This window comes from Candoia aspera, chromosome 9 (genome assembly GCF_035149785.1).
Source record: "Candoia aspera isolate rCanAsp1 chromosome 9, rCanAsp1.hap2, whole genome shotgun sequence".
Taxonomy (NCBI): domain Eukaryota; kingdom Metazoa; phylum Chordata; class Lepidosauria; order Squamata; family Boidae; genus Candoia; species Candoia aspera.
The window spans coordinates 7,997,023-8,012,779 of NC_086161.1; the positions used below are offsets into that span (position 1 = coordinate 7,997,023).

The 15,757-nt window shown below is 41.5% G+C and overlaps 1 protein-coding gene and 1 long non-coding RNA gene across 2 annotated transcripts in view; both read right to left on the reverse strand.

The window, feature by feature from the left end:
* Window positions 1-484: 484 nt before the first annotated feature.
* On the reverse strand, window positions 485-4,583 carry LOC134502594 (uncharacterized). The gene is made up of 2 exons (XR_010068465.1): window positions 3,139-4,583; window positions 485-2,807 (listed from the first exon to the last, which is right to left on the reverse strand). It is a non-coding gene; the product is annotated as an uncharacterized LOC134502594 (long non-coding RNA).
* Window positions 4,584-5,168: 585 nt separating this feature from the next.
* Window positions 5,169-15,757, reverse strand: part of ADAMTS15 (ADAM metallopeptidase with thrombospondin type 1 motif 15) — a 33,191-nt gene continuing 22,602 nt past the window's right edge. The window contains exons 3-8 of the mRNA XM_063310978.1: window positions 11,931-12,098; window positions 10,141-10,424; window positions 9,349-9,526; window positions 8,319-8,500; window positions 7,365-7,540; window positions 5,169-6,830 (exon numbers count right to left, since the gene is read on the reverse strand). Coding sequence (XP_063167048.1) covers window positions 6,050-6,830; window positions 7,365-7,540; window positions 8,319-8,500; window positions 9,349-9,526; window positions 10,141-10,424; window positions 11,931-12,098 — 1,769 coding nt within the window. The 3' untranslated portion in view covers window positions 5,169-6,049. The remainder of the gene's footprint in view (window positions 6,831-7,364; window positions 7,541-8,318; window positions 8,501-9,348; window positions 9,527-10,140; window positions 10,425-11,930; window positions 12,099-15,757) is intronic.

The window sequence follows — 15,757 nt, forward strand, 5'->3', positions numbered from 1 at the left end:
TTTTGACTCCTGGTGACTGCCTGGACTACTCCCTGCGGTTTTCTTAGCAAGATTTTCAGAAGTGGTTTGCCATTGCCTGCTTCCTAGGGCTGAGAGGGAGGGACTGGCCCAGGGTCACACAGCTGGCTTTGTGCCTCAGAAAGGACTAGAATTCATTCTCCCAGTTTCTAGCCTAGTGCCTTAACCACTACACCAAACTGGCTCTCACTAGATATCTAGGAACCATTTTATCAAGCAATCTTGGGAATGTTTGCAATTGAAAGGCAGGATTAAACCTCTGATGAAATGAACTACAACTCATGAAAGTTTATGCCTTTTAATAAAATGTATTCATTGGAAAAGGGGCTACCAGACTCCTTCTGATTCCATCCTTCTTCCAGTGGACCGGAAATAATCTGTAAGTAAATTAAAAGGCCATATTGCAACATAATGCCAATAGGATTAGTGATGCCAGGGCCCAAATCATCTCACAAAAGACAAACTGTTTAAATATTTAACCATTTTTATTTCAGGTTTGCCACCGACACACAAATAGCAGAAATTGACATTTAGTATACATGGTATACACCAAGCACCCAGTACCATAGGCATTTCCATCCTTTTGCTGTATATTTCGCAAAAGAACTATCAAAAACCCACATACAATTAAAAGCCCTTCTCTCCCCAATATCACCACAACCAAAAAAGGACTTCAGTGCTGTATAGTTTACAAGACTCAACTGTTGTGGAAGTGAAAAGTTTAAGGCAAGCCTCAGAGAAACATGATAGACCAATCCATGAATAATTGGGTAGGAGAAATCTTTAAAAACATTGAATACGATTCATTCTCAGGGAATTGACCCTCTGCTGAATCTGTATTTGCGCTACAGATTTATTGTAGGATATTCCCTGTTTTTATATTCAGGATATCCTGGAACTCTTTCAGCAAGTCCAAGTCTCTTCAGCACCAAATTCCAGCTTTCAGAATTCTTTGGAATGTAATCACAACTCATCTTAGCCAGTGAACGTAGATACCTATATTTTTCAGTCTTCAACCCTGACACATTTATCAGTCTAAGGAGAGGAAGGATATCCCTCTATGAACGATAATTACATAACGATTCAGGGGTGTATTAGGCAGGAAATGTGTGTGCATAAATAATTTAATGTTTGAACCCCAAATATACACACATCTGCAAAGCTTTTGGGTCTAGGAAAGACAAAACAGTTGAGCTTGGTGGACACAACTACAAACCTAAATTAGTTGAACAGCTGTTTCTTCTCCCCAAGGAAACTTGGGAAACAGCTGTTTGTGTCAAGGAAAGGATAGTAACTTCTGACTGACAATTCTCAGTATCCTTGCCAAACTACAATTCCTAGGATTCTTAAAGAGTTCACATACACACAAACACGCATACCCACACCATATTTATAGGAGGAAGACTATCGTCTTCCACTGTCTTTCATTTGCTTTCCTTAGGGACATAGATATTATACACCATAGAATTAAATGGATTTAGTCCTCTCTTCCCCTAAATAATAGAAGCTATGGATTTTCTAATGCCTCTTACCCCACAAACTCCAGAACTGTTTAGAGAAAGCAATGGCAGGATAATAAAAATAAAAATGGACAAACACTTCTGCTATAATCATAACCAGAAATTAATCTGACAATAAGAGGAAGTGTGAATTTCCATGAGCTGGCTGGAGCCAGAACATATAACTGGAAGATTTGTGGCGTTTAGGTCTCAGAATCTTTGACATTTTTCTTCAGCATCTGAAGCCCAGAGCATAAGAAGAGCCATGCTGGAACAGGTCCACCACACAACTAGTTCAACATCCCATTTTTCCATAAATATTCATTGATTTATGCTGCCTTTGAACTTGGAAGTGTGTCATAACCAGCATGACACAGACCATGATTGATTATTCCCAATGAGCCAATGAAAAGCAAGTAATGGTGACCAAGAGCAGCTGAAAATATGACAAGTGATATCTAAATCAATAAAGCTCTGAAACTAGTTCTAAAGCCAACCTATTACGCAACCTAAATTTCCTATTTAGTGACATTCACAATTTTACAGTGGACAAATGCTATTTTCTGGAATTTGCTCATCTCTAGAGACACACTGGAATTATTAACATCCTCAAAGGTATATCCATACCAAAAATATATATTATTTTTTATTCCAGGTTAGTGGTCACAAGAAACTGGAAAAAAAAAAAATTGGGAAATGTTGTTTAGTGAAGAACTCGAGTCTTCACTGACAGCAATCCTGCTCTAGGGCATGCCATAGCACTTGTTTGAGTAAAATCTGATAGTTAACTTTTAAAAAGTGCCTGAATTCAGTCAGAAAATGACATATAAATTGATAAAATTTCAAAGAAAATGTGTACTTCTTAAATGTAACCAGTTTGGTATTTTCAATATGAATATTAAAGTGTAAAAATGTATATAGGAAGCATGTGAAATTTCTGGTTTGGACCTGACAGATTAATTTTAGAACCCTTCAGAATTTTATTATGTATAATTCTACACAAAGGTCTAGAAATATAATGAGAGCAGTCTAGCACCTTGGAATTACAGTACCACTAGAGGAGAAGGTCAATGGAAACCATTCTGTCCTGTCCAGTAATTTTCCATTCTACACGCACTACACTGTTCCCAATGAATCTGATGTCTTCGCAATTCTTCTTCCTACCAAGTCAAGGTAGGGAGAAGCCCTCCCACAAAAGGCCTAATTCTGGTCTGCCAAAAATCTCTTGGTTTCTACAAAGCCATTTCAACAGGCTTGGATACGGCCTAGTAGAATATAAGCCCCAGTTACCTTTGTTCAAGGGACGCGGTGGCGCTGCGGGTTAAACCGCTGAGCTGTCGATCGGAAGGTCGGCGGTTCGAAACCGCGCAGCGGGGTGAGCTCCCGTTGCTCGTCCCAGCTTCTGCACACCAAGCAGTTCGAAAACATGCAAATGTGAGTAGATTAATTGGTACCGCTTCGGCGGGAAGGTAACGGCGTTCCGTGAGTCATGCTGGCCACATGACCCGGAAGTGTCCTATGGACAATGCCGGCTCCAAGGCTTTGAAACGGAGATGAGCACCGCCCCCTAGAGTCGGACACGACTGGACTTTACGTCAAGGGAAACCTTTACCTTTACTACCTTTGTTCATGGTTTTGTGTATATGATACACTTAAAAAAACTTGTAAACGATCTTGAAGAAGAGAGTGGGATGCTCCTACTTTTTGTAAAGAAAGATCCTATTCTAAAACATGACAAAAAACTCATAACAGAAGCACCATTTTGAAAACCATAGTTCCTCTATTTGCTACATGCAGCTGAGAAGAAACCAAGCCACCAGCAGTACTTATCTCTGAAGAAGGTATGAAAAATCTGGAGGAGGAGCATTGAATTTAAAGACCTGGAAGCTCTAGGATAACTTGTCATTCACCAAGATACATATTTGATGCTCTGGGGACTAGAGAAGCCTTTGGCTTTTATTTCTACCCAAGTTCAAAATGTGCATGGGGGGGGCAGATATTAAGTACATGGATCACTACCATTATATAGTCAACAGAGATCAAACTCAGCTTCTGCAGCCAAAGGAAGTGGAGAAACAAGAAAGTGATGGGTGATAGCCACCAAGAGTTAGGCTTCAATTTAAATAAATCCAGGATCAAAACATTAAGGAATGAAGGATCTGCTTTGATTAACTGGTGAAATGAAGCCTTCCTGGCTACTGAGGCCTGTCTCCCCAAAGTTCTCCCAGCCTAGGTCTTGTTAGTGCTAACCTCTATTCCATTATGGTGGCTTTCTCCTTAAGGTTTCATGTGGGCATCTGCAGCTCAGAGCAGAAACCATTTTCATTCCCTCTTCTCCCATGCATTTTACTCCTGGAAGGCATGGAGAGCATCTGTAAAAGAATGACCATTGACCCAAAAACATGGACATTTTTATTCTCTTTCACACAACGCTATGGAAATAGAATTGTCTTCCAAAGCACTGCCAACAGCAAATACTGTGTTCACCTGCAAACAACAGGAATGGCATGTTGTTTGCCTAGTGATCTTTTTAGAGGGCCAAGGACTATTGTAATGATTGCTCTAAGAGACTCCAGCAGCTGCCTAAGAATGTTGTCTACTGTCCCCAAAGCAGACAGCACTGGTTCTAGAGATTGTGACCCAAACCAACAACCCGAAGATTACAGAATCAAGAATCTGGACTCTGGGTAGTGTTTCACTTCACATTTCACTTGTCCTGCCCTGCCCTAGGATGAACTTTATCACTGCATTCCCATCTGGTCCATCTTATGGGAAGATATGCACCAAATTCTTTAAGGTATCTATAATATGCAGGAATATTCTGCTTATTATGAGATGAAAACTATATTTTTTTATACCCCTCACCTCCAGGTAGAAAAACAACAGCCATTCCAACAACTCAATTTTAGTATATAGAATTCATGTAGGAAACATTAAGGTGCAATATCACCATAATAGCTTTTTGGACCAGGATACCATAGGATACCTCTGTATTATGGAAAGCATTGTTGTTCAGTCCTGGGCATTAGTTACAACTATACCTTCTCCCTCACTTTCTGATCATGTTCAAGTTTGTTGTTGTTTATTCGTTCAGTCGCTTCCGACTCTTTGTGACTTCATGGACCAGCCCACGCCAGAGCTTCCTATCAGTCAACATCACTCCCAGCACCACCAAGATCAAGTCCGTCACCTCTAGAATATCATCCATCCACCTTGCCCTTGGTTGGCCCCTCTTCCTTTTGCCTTCCACTCTTCCTAGCATCATCTTCTCCAGGGCATCCTGTCTTCTCATTATGTGGCCATTTCAATGTTTCATGTTCAAGTAGCCCAGCCAAATCATCCTGGGGGCATTAATCTCACCACCCTTTCACTTTTCATACACAGAAAAGAGCTAGTCTGGCATAAATCCAAAACACTGCAGATGAACAAAAGTTCAGGTGTTCACAGATATTTTGCAGACTAATGGATTGGAGAATGCTAACATGAACAGTGATGCTGGAAGACATTTGGGTTTAAATAACAAAAGCAGGGAAGAAAGGGAAAAAGGTGAGTTCCTATTTCCAAGGCAGCGTTTCTCAACCTCAGCTACTTGAAGCGGTGTGGACTTCAACTCCCAGAATTCATGCTGGCTGGGGAATTCTGGGAGTTGAAGTCCACACCGCTTCAAGTTGCTGAGGTTGAGAAACCCTGTCCTATGGAATGGGAGAATAAGATGCAGCTCCACCTCACACAGCATGGTACAGTCTCTTCGAACGAGCCATGAGAAATAGGCAAAGTGAACACTTCAGAGGCAACTTGGTCAAGCACCATTAAAATTGACATTGATCATAAATGTTAATAGGAATGATTGGTAGTTACCAATCAGTGACTGGTTTTTAGCCCTGCATAGACACATGAACACCATGATAAAAAACAAAAAAGAAAACCAAATGTGTCTAGATACCCACACTTCCATCAGAGCTGGGATGTCACTTTCCATGTCCTACCCATGGAAGTCTTACAGTATTGTTGTTCCAGATTCAATGGTACTTCCTTATGGTCCACTATAACCCTGGGGAGTTGTGGGAGGGGAGGGTGTCCTAAGAGTCCCTGTTATGTTTTAGGCCCTTTTTATTTTGGAAGGGATTGGAGCCATGGCTCTAAGGAATCACCTTCCTTGCCTTTGGTCCATCTCAGATCGTGCTGTCTTTCAGTTCTGGCCTTGCCTTCTCCTTCAGGGCCACAGAATGCATGGCTGAACTGGGATAACATTTAAGAGCTTTGGGCAACTTCGAGGTAGTTGTTTACTTCTGCGTTACTATGAAGTGACTGGATGGTCAAAACCTCTATCAAGCCCCCTTCTTATTGACACTCTTCTTTTCCCCTTTTAGAATGTTCTTCTTGGTCAAAATGCACTATGTACCAGACCCCCTTCTACTCAGTTGGTTCCCTCTCCCTCCCCCCAAGAGGCTATTTTTACACTTTCAGCCACTTGATCACTGAGAATCAGAAAGCTGCACATTATGCTTTGGTCAGATGTCGGGACAGCCTGGTCAGCAAGGTCTCAGGGTGCAAAAGTCCAACTCCTGTGGCTTCTTCCTGAGGTTGCAGCGTTCACGGGGCAGCAGGGTGCCACCTCGCCCTGTGCATCTCAGTATGCGCCTTTTAAACCCCCGGCCACAAGTTTTGGAGCATGAGGACCAGGGGGATGCCTCCCATGTTGGGCAAGGGTCTCCACATATCCTGATGTCAACGGGCCTCTGAGTGGCATCACAAGAGGAGGCCAGCTGGCCAAGAGTGTCACGACACAGCACCATGCGTTTCTGCAGACCATTGCCACAAGTGACTGAACAGTCTTCCCAGCTGGTGGTGGCCCATTTGTAAGACGGGCGTTTGTAATCCGGCTGACCCAGATCCAGGCGGTTGGACAGGCTGAGAATACTGTTGTTGAGGACTGGAGGACGCTTCCCATCTTTACGGTAGGAAGACTTATCCTCTTTGCTTTCTTTGGACAAGTAGAAGGAGTAACGTACTCGAGGTGGCGTCATCTTCCCAACAGACAGCACTTCCACTGTCAAAGGCTCCTGGATGGGCATAAAGGCTTGGAGGCTTTCCACAGCTGTCCCTGTTCCACTGTAGCGCATCACGCTGCCCTTGACTATTAAGTCCCTTTCCACCGCAGAGACAATGAAATGCCCATTCAGAAGATATTTGCCATGCCCATTCTTCAGGGCCAGGTAATTATCATCGCTAATCAGTCCCTTGTAGCCTCTCTGACGGATGTCAATGCTGGAAGCACCAGCTGGGAGGAGCACCACAAAGTTGTAGCCATGCCTTTACAGGGTAGAAGAAAGACAAAAGTTTAATAGGAGTTATCAAATTCACCTAAGAGATGGCTTACTTGTGCTGGCCAGAAACAAGGGTCAAAAAGGTAGGATAATGATGCAAAGCAGGTGAGCTCATGCAGTGCCCCTATAGTGGGCCACAAATTTCAGTTTGATTTAATAGAGCTAAGCAGAGAGAATAGATTTTTGGATTACAGCTCCTGTAAGCTCAAACACTGTGGCCAGTACTGGGGGATGTGGGAGATGGTTGACACACCATTTGGTGGGCACTAGGTTTCTGCCTTAAAACAATGAGTTCATTTTTCCAAAATGTCCTGTTTGTTCTCTCAGACGGGTGTTCCATGAACATAACCCATTAGTTTCTCATTCAGTGTATTGGGAGAACCAAGAAGATGGTTTAATTCAGTAATTCAGTTACAGTTCTAGTGAAACATTGCCTTACACTGAATCAGGACATAGGTCTACCTAATTCCATTCAGTCTTTAAGATGGACTTTCAGTGTCCCTACCCAAAGTTCACTCACATGGGTTTGGTGAACAAGCCTGAAACTTTCTTGCAGCTTTTATTGTCTCCTCCGCACACTCCACACTTGTCAAATTTCTTTTTGGAACCAAGTTTCCCATCACATCCAGCTTTGATACATTTTCCCTGGACGCATAGCGAGCTAGAATCCGGAGAACACGGAGTACCATCCACCACCTGGAAATCACAAAGATAAGAACAGAATCCAGTGCTGCTTTAGTAAAATGTAGAGAAGCCTGGAATGTTGACCAGTGTCCATTTGTTTTGGGAGCAGGTAATCATCAGCCATCCCTGCCCAAAGTCCTAGCAAAGGGAATGTTATCCTTTGCTCTGCCCATATGATCTAGCTGCACGATTTTTCACAAGGACTTCTGTCATTCGGTTGAATATTCCTCACTGCTCTTCACATGAATCTGGATTTTTTAAAAATATAACTGAGATCTCGAGCACCATTTGGAAGTGGAACAAGGGCTGGAGATTCAAAACCATCAAAATGATTGGGAGTAGCATTCTACCTGCAGTGTAATATGCCAGAGAGTTTTCCATGGCTCCCATAAAAAACTGAGGCTCTTCGGGCATGGAAGCAAGTGACATGTGATTGCAAAGATTGCACAAATAATGGTGGACAAATGTGTAGTACCAGCACTGAGTAGGTTTGTAGGTTTAATGAACCCACAATAAGAACAAAGGAAAGTCAAGCAATCAGCAAAATTTAGTCCAAATAAATTATGGGACTCATATGTTTCGAGGAAAAACTAAACACCTTTGATTAGTCTCCCTTCAACAAACATCCCTTTACAATTTTTATTTTTCTCTAAATTGAAAGTTTATTAAAATATGTTCCTTTCATTTTAAAATATCCAGTCAATGTGTCTTTTTTCAGCCTTATTGCCCTTGCCCTAAGTCTGACCTGCTGTCCAACTTTAGCACAAAAAAAAATGATTTTCCAACTTACCTTTGGAGCTAAGACATAAAAGTAGCCAGTTCCATTGGCTCGACAGATGAGCTTGCACTTATCCCGGGGAGACACTCCAGAATATTTGGGGACCCAGGAAACAATGGCAGTAAGCCGATTTGTGCTATGGTTATAGCCATTGAAAGCTTCACATTGTTCTTCCCGAAAACTTTTCCCTGGAACTATGAGAAATCAGTTTCAGAAATGGTTTTAGAAGCTGATTCCTTCTAAATATATTCCATCACAAATATAGTGACCATTCACTGAATCTTCAAACAACATTGCACTTGTTAAAAAACATTGGATTTGAACACAATAGAAGTAGAGCAAGAAATCCAACATAGTTGAACATCCAGGTGCCAAAGTTATCTCTAAAATCAGGACATACAGTACATATTTCTGAACCTCAAAAGCATTAGACCATTTCAACTAAGATGGTTTCTAACATTACGTATCCCATAACTGTATTCTCAAGTTCCATAAGAAGAGTTCCCATTATGACTTGGGAAAGTGCTTCCATGGGCATCTTTGTACTGCTGTCTCGATAGGAATCTCACTCAGTGCCTGTGGTGAGACTGAATTTCATGTCTTTGTTTTCTGCAGCAGTTCTGCAATAATTTTACCCCCAGAGCCTCTTAAGTCTAATTTTCAAACTACTTCATCTGCTACTGCATCAACATTTAGGAGAAGTGAAATGACATTGCCAGCAGAACTGCATGCAGTGGCTATTTTCACACAAGTTCTTTATGGGTGTTGATGGTTAAATGAAGTGGGAGCAAGAGAGCCACACAAAACCTTGGATTTCATTTTCCTTTAAATAAATGAATGCATGCATGCATGTATGCATGCATGGTAATTTTAAAAGATACCTTGCTTATACAGAAATTTATAGTAGCAGCTGCCACCAGTTAGCTTCAGTGGGAGTCGTGTGGGCACAATTAGAAATAAATAATAAATAAGGGTCTCCCATCCAAAGGACTGATCAGCCTCTCATGACAATGCTACAGTTTGGCGCTTTATAAATTCTCACCTGAATCAGAGCAGGGATCCAAACCACAGGAGCGGTATTTAACTCGAACCCCTTCACAATACTTCCCTTCATTGGCTGGAGGGGGATTGTTGCATTGACGTTTAGCCAGCTGGACTCCTCCACCACATGTCCTAGAGCATTGCCCATAAGGTGCCCACTTCCCCCAGCTGCCATCCACCTGCCAGGGCATAACACATTGAGTAGATACAAAACTCACAACTCCAACAGCAACTGCTTCACCTGAACTGGACTGTCATATTTATGCCAACTTCTTTGGCCTTGTGCACTGAAATAGGAAGGGTGCCATCCCTACTTTTGCTCAAGCAATACGATGCATTTGCTAGCCAGAACCATGGAGTACATGCAAAATGCTTTTTCTGTGTTTTTAATAATCAGCAGATTGGGAACTATTTTTATCCCGAGCATTTCAGAAGAGCTGACTGGTTATGGAAACTAGCAAACAATCAAATCCACTGCTCGTGCAGATCTCTGCAACTTTCTTAAGTGGATTAAACTAAACCATAACAAAGCAAATAAGCATTGACTCAGGAGAATATGAGTACAGCTACAGAAATCCATGTGGACAGCAGTGGTTAATTTAGATGCTTCCAACACTCTAAATTCTGGATAACTCATGCCTGGATTGAATTATGTTAGTTTGCCTACTTAGCATATTCTTCTTTCATTTGCACATGTGAGAGTTTATCTGTAGCCTAAACTAGATCTTTGTGAACATTGGCTGTTGTGCTGCTCCCCAGGTATCATGCTCAGCAAAGAGCCATCAGTACTCACCTGGTACTTACTGATGTTATGCCTCTCCACACAGGCACCCTTCAAGCAGAACCTCCCTTCTCCACAGCTGGTGCCATCAGCCCAAGGGAAGTGACGAGTCTGGCACATGATGTGGCCACGGGCCTTTCCTGTGCACCACAGTTTGGTGCAGTATTGCATGTATGGGCAAGGCTTGGAGCCGATGCCAAAGGCCAGCTCACACTGCTGGTTGAGGTTGTAGCTGGAGCCAGGAAGATCTTGAGGCAAGGGGATTGGCTTGGTAGGTTGGTCCAAGAGGCAATCACCTGGAGAAGACAGAAGAATGCAATGGGCGGTCATCCAAAGAAAACCTTCATAGAATCTTTGTTACAAATTCTATTCCTAGTAGTAACAGAGGTGAAAGTGCCATGATTAGGATTTCCATATTTAAACTGTGGACTGATTTGGATACTTAGGTTGGAAGTTGGTGGAGAAATCTGATATAAATCGCATTATTATTTTTTTTAGTCTTCAAGCAAACAAGGAAGAGAGCAGCTGACCTGCTGCCATATACTATAGTCCCAGACTCTTCTAAAATGGGTGTTCCAAGTTAGATTCAGCCTTAGCATTTCTAATGATTTACAGCTCTCCAAGTGTAAACTGTTTAGTAAAAGTAGAGGAGTGTGCCAAAACAGCTTGATCGAGTGATTATTCTATTCTTCAAGACAGCTGGTTTTAAGAATCTCTGACACCCTCAAGGTTTACCTTCTTGGGGGGGGGGGTCAATTTCTATACACTCCTAAGAGCAGATTCACATAAACAGCTTGATAGCATAAGATCAAACTTTAAGGATGTGCAGAACCTACCCAAGATGTTAACAAAAATCTTGGTGAAATATTTTGATTCCTTTTTTCCAAAAAGATTTCTCTCTTTCTCTCTCTTTTTTTTAATTAAAGCAAGCATCTTAACATTTCAGTGACATTCAGTATCAAAGGGAATCTTAAAATTAAAGGGAAATGCTTTAGTAATTCCAGTCCTGGGTTTTAGCGAAATCATAGTCCAATATTTTGTTCGCACATCATTGAGCCTTAATAAGGTTTGCTTAGTTTTGACTTCATGGTTTCTTTTGTTTTGTAAATCGTGGTTTGTGGCTTTCTGTTCTGTGCAAACCCATTGTGGCTTATTCAACATTGTTAAAACAAAGCCCAGCTTAGTACAGTACATGAAGCCAGTCTAAATAGAGTATTACCTCACCAGCTCTGGACTCCAATAGGAGATCCAATACTGATGAGCAAAGGATGATACCCAGATCACGTCCTGACTACAGTAGGCCTTGGTCTTTTAAGAATATGGAGAAATTTTGTTGATTTACTGAGTTTTGCTGGATGCTCCGCCATAAAAGTAAACTCCAAGATTCATCCTGAAATCCCAGGTTTATGGAGTCAGCACACCATAAAAAGGTGAACTCCACAGGATAGCCCTTGTTACAATTTACTATGATTGGCTGGGGCTCCGTGCCATCAAGGACCACAAGCTCAGGTCATCTAAGGCAAAAAAAAATATGTTATAGTATACTTGTGCAAAAACCAACAGTGGAAGTTACTATTCCAAAGTTCAGGCTTTCATCAAGGTGAGAAAAGATAGCTTCTGCAGCAAAGACTTTGGTTTAACCACTAACTTTTTCCCTTAAGTGTATCATTTCACTACTAACATTCTGATCTGTCCACCTGCATTTTGATGGCAAAGGTGTCTACCAGCGTCTTTCTAGTCAGACATCCCTAGTCAATTACCCCCATCTCTCTTTCACGTACCTACCCCCCTCCCCTCCTCACCATGTCCGCTGTCCAGGAAATCAGTGATGATGGCAGTGCTACAAGGTGACCATGGGTTGATACGGTCAATTTGGATGAGAGTGGGGGACATCATATGGTTGGTCTTCAGTTTACCAAAGACTTCTTCACAAGCCTTCACGTTGTCATGGGGCATGTTGAACACATGTCCTAGAAAGAGAGTGTTGAGGTTTGAAAATTGCAGGCAGCACTCTGGCAGTTCCTGAGCAATAAAATTAGCACTGAGCAGAAGTGTTGTTAGTTTCCCCATCCAGCATTTTATGAGATGCTCTGCTTAAAGTACCAAAATGATTTGTTTGACCTTGAACATCACAAACACTGATTTAAAGCAAAGAAACATTGGCCACATGCTAAAGGAGCAGAGTTTCTTGCACCAGCCCTAAATCTAGTGAACATAGTTTGACATACTGACTGTGCTCCCACACAGCAACAAATCTAACAACTAGGTTTACACAACATCCTAAGCTTGGCTAGTTTTAACTACAGTTAAGTTGGTTGCTTTAATAGTGGAATCAACTGGGAAATTAAGAAAAAAAAAATCCAAAAGGCAATGGTAAATCACTTCCATATTTCTGCCAAGAAAACCATACAGACATGTTCATGAAGTCACATGTCAAATTCAACTTGGAGGGAACATTACTTTTCAGAGTTTATGTTGGTTTTTTGTTTGTTGTATGGCTAGGCTTTACATTCAGACCTAGGCCAGCTGGCTAGTTTATGGTTCAATGGGTTGTCTAAATCCAGAAAATTGGTTTAATCAGTAACCAAATTAACCATGTTTGTGAACACAGGCATAAGGGAAGGAGCACAGTCCTGGCATGCAGAGGGACTCAAGTTCATTCCTTATCATCCTCAGGTTTCTATAAAGAAAAAAGGTTCAGGTAAGAGCAAACAGTGGAAAAGAGTTGCCCAAAACCTTGGAGAACAATTGGATGGTTGTTGCCAAGGAATAACATTTTGTATGAAGAAATCTAAAATAGTCTCATAAATTAAGACATATTCTTTCATCTTTTGGGATCTGACCTAATTGCAGGACTGAGTCTGTAGGATAATTTCAGAAGACTCTTGCATGATTTTCAAAGCTCTTTACAGGAAATTAATCCAGAGCTCTGGCAAAAGTTCTGTCTTCCTTCCCTGCAATTTGCTACCCAGAAGAGAAGTATAAGAGTGTTAAAAGTGGGGGAAAGAAAGCAAATGTGTTAGAGAAAGAATGGGTGCATCTGCAGATGTTTGGCTGTAGCCCACTCATTCCTTCAGTCCCACCCTCATTTGACCTCCAAATTATTCCCCCTGAGGAAATGTGAGTCTTGGGCAGGGGGGGGGGGGCAGGAGCAGCAGTGGCTATTCATTTCTGTTCTGTGCTTTTATTCCACCTGCTAAAGGCGTTTTTTTAAGCAGATGTGCTTATCTGCACAACTGGCTAGATTCAGCTCATTCATATGTATTGGGGTAGGAGTCATCAAGGGCTTTAAAAGAACTCTCCTTTTTGCTGTCCAGGCAATAGTAGGGACACAAGGTATCAAGACTTGAACAGGCCACAAGACAGAGCTGTTGGGCTTGGCTTGGCTTGGCGGCTGACAAGAGATTCTTTTGTCTTCTCCACCCCCTCATTGCTCTTTCTTCCATAATCCATGGAAGACTTGACCTCTGTTGCATATAGCTTTGCAAGTGCCTGCAACGTAACTGTTGTACTCTACATTCCCTTTCCTAGATCCACAAACATCTTCCTTCTCATGTTCTAATCAGGTTGTCCCTCAAAGGCCAACAAATTTACAACAGATGCAGTATGCAGTTCCTGCCAGCGAGACCTGCAAGCCAGCAGTTTTCTTTGCCAAGACTCACACCATTTACTTTGTATGCAGATACTTGTCCTTTCAAACAACCTGAGGGGGAAAAAATTGAGAAACCAAGGGAGGAGAAGACAAAAAGAGAAAAAGAGAATTCCTTCTTGAAACTCAGTTACTCCAGGTGGAACATCTGAAAACAGACAACAGACATATTGCAAACAGTGGAAGAACTTCTAGTTAAACCAGGCCAGAAATAAACTAGGCATCTCTTTAATTTAATTTCAGGATATCAGCTGTCCTCCTGCAAGATTAGGTAGTAATCTATCTCACCCAGCATTCTGCTTCTCACTGGGTCTGACCAGATGCCAATGGAACCCCATACACTGTGCATAAATACAAGTGTTTCCTCTGTCTTCATTATTCTCCTCTGACACTTGGGGAATAATGAAAGAAAGTGTCCTCTGACCCTTGGAGGGTGCCAGAAAGGCTCAAGTCTAATAAATGATCCCTCCGCACCATGGGTACACTATTGTTAGTTCTCATGATGCCTAAAAGGAGCTAGAGACATGAGCATAGGTATACAATATTGTGTTTCTTCCAGAAACAGTATTTTTTTACATTTTATTCCATCTTTCATCCAGGATAGATAGCCATCGTTCCTCCAACTTTGCCCATAACAACTCCTCAGATGGACTGAGAGAATGACTGGTCCAACATCACCCAGTGAGCTTCCATGGCTAGGGTTAGGCTTAAATCTGGATCTCTGCAGTCACAGTTCATCACTTAAACATTACGCCACATTGAGGATTGTGGGGAATAGATCTGTCATTTAAATTGGTGTCTATTTTCTACTTTCCAGACCTTACTTCCAAAATTCTAAAAATGTAATTTAAAAAAACAGTGGCTAGCCTTACAAGTTCTAAGCACCAGTAATAGGGCTAGTAGTTTTATTTACTCTGTGCTTATAAATAAGCGCAGTACAAGCAAATCAGAATTATATAAAACATAAACTATACTATATATAAAACAATAACCAGTTTAATATATTACCTAGCACAATATCATAATTAATATTAACACTTCTTAATATTGGCATAGCTTTAGTATAAAGGGTTAGCAAATAATGAGAGAGAAGTCCTTTAAAAAGACGTTGTGAAGGTCCTTTGAAAAAGAAGTTAGCCTTTTTAAACTTCTAGATTGGGCTGCAGACAGAATTCAAGGGGAGTTGATTACAAAGAAGAGGAGCTATATTCCAAACAATCCTAAAATGTAGGATGGCAATTTTAACATGAGGAAAAACTAGTTGACCTTGATTACACTATAAAGCAGAGAGCCAGGTTGGTGTAGTAGTGAAGGCGTCAGGCTAGAAACCCGTAGACTGTGAGTTCTAGTCCTGCCTTAGGCACAAAGCCAGCTGGGTGACCTTGGGCCAGCCACTCCCTCTCAGCCCCAGGAAGGAGGCAATGGCAAACCACTTCTGAAAAGCCTTGGCCAAGAAAACTGCAGGGACTCATCCAGGCAGTCTCTAAGAATCAGACACAATTGAATGGAAAAAAAAAATAAGTATCAAGCAGGAAAGTATGATTTCTAATCAAATACTTCAAATAATAGGGGGTTTCAATACGCATGGCCTGGAAGGCAAGTGGCGGAAAATTAAAGTGATAATGCTACCAAAGTTCCAGCTAATATAGGGAACAATGAAGAGATAAAGGTATACTAGGAGAGGTCCAGGAGCAGTAAGAGTCACCAAAAAGTCACCACTGGTTTCTTAGTAACCAAACGCTCACCAAAAATTGAGTTATCGTGGAACCCTAAGCCCAACCTCTACACTCTTCTGCCAATGGAAATCTTCATCCCAACAGTTACCATGACAGACAGTCCCTGCAGGAAAATAATCTAAAGACTACTAATCATCAAAATTCACCTGAAAGCTAAGCCTACCTTTAAAATTAACTATAAACCTTAAGAAAACTTAACCCTACTTTAACTCTACTGAAAAAAGAATTCTTTCACCTTAAAAGC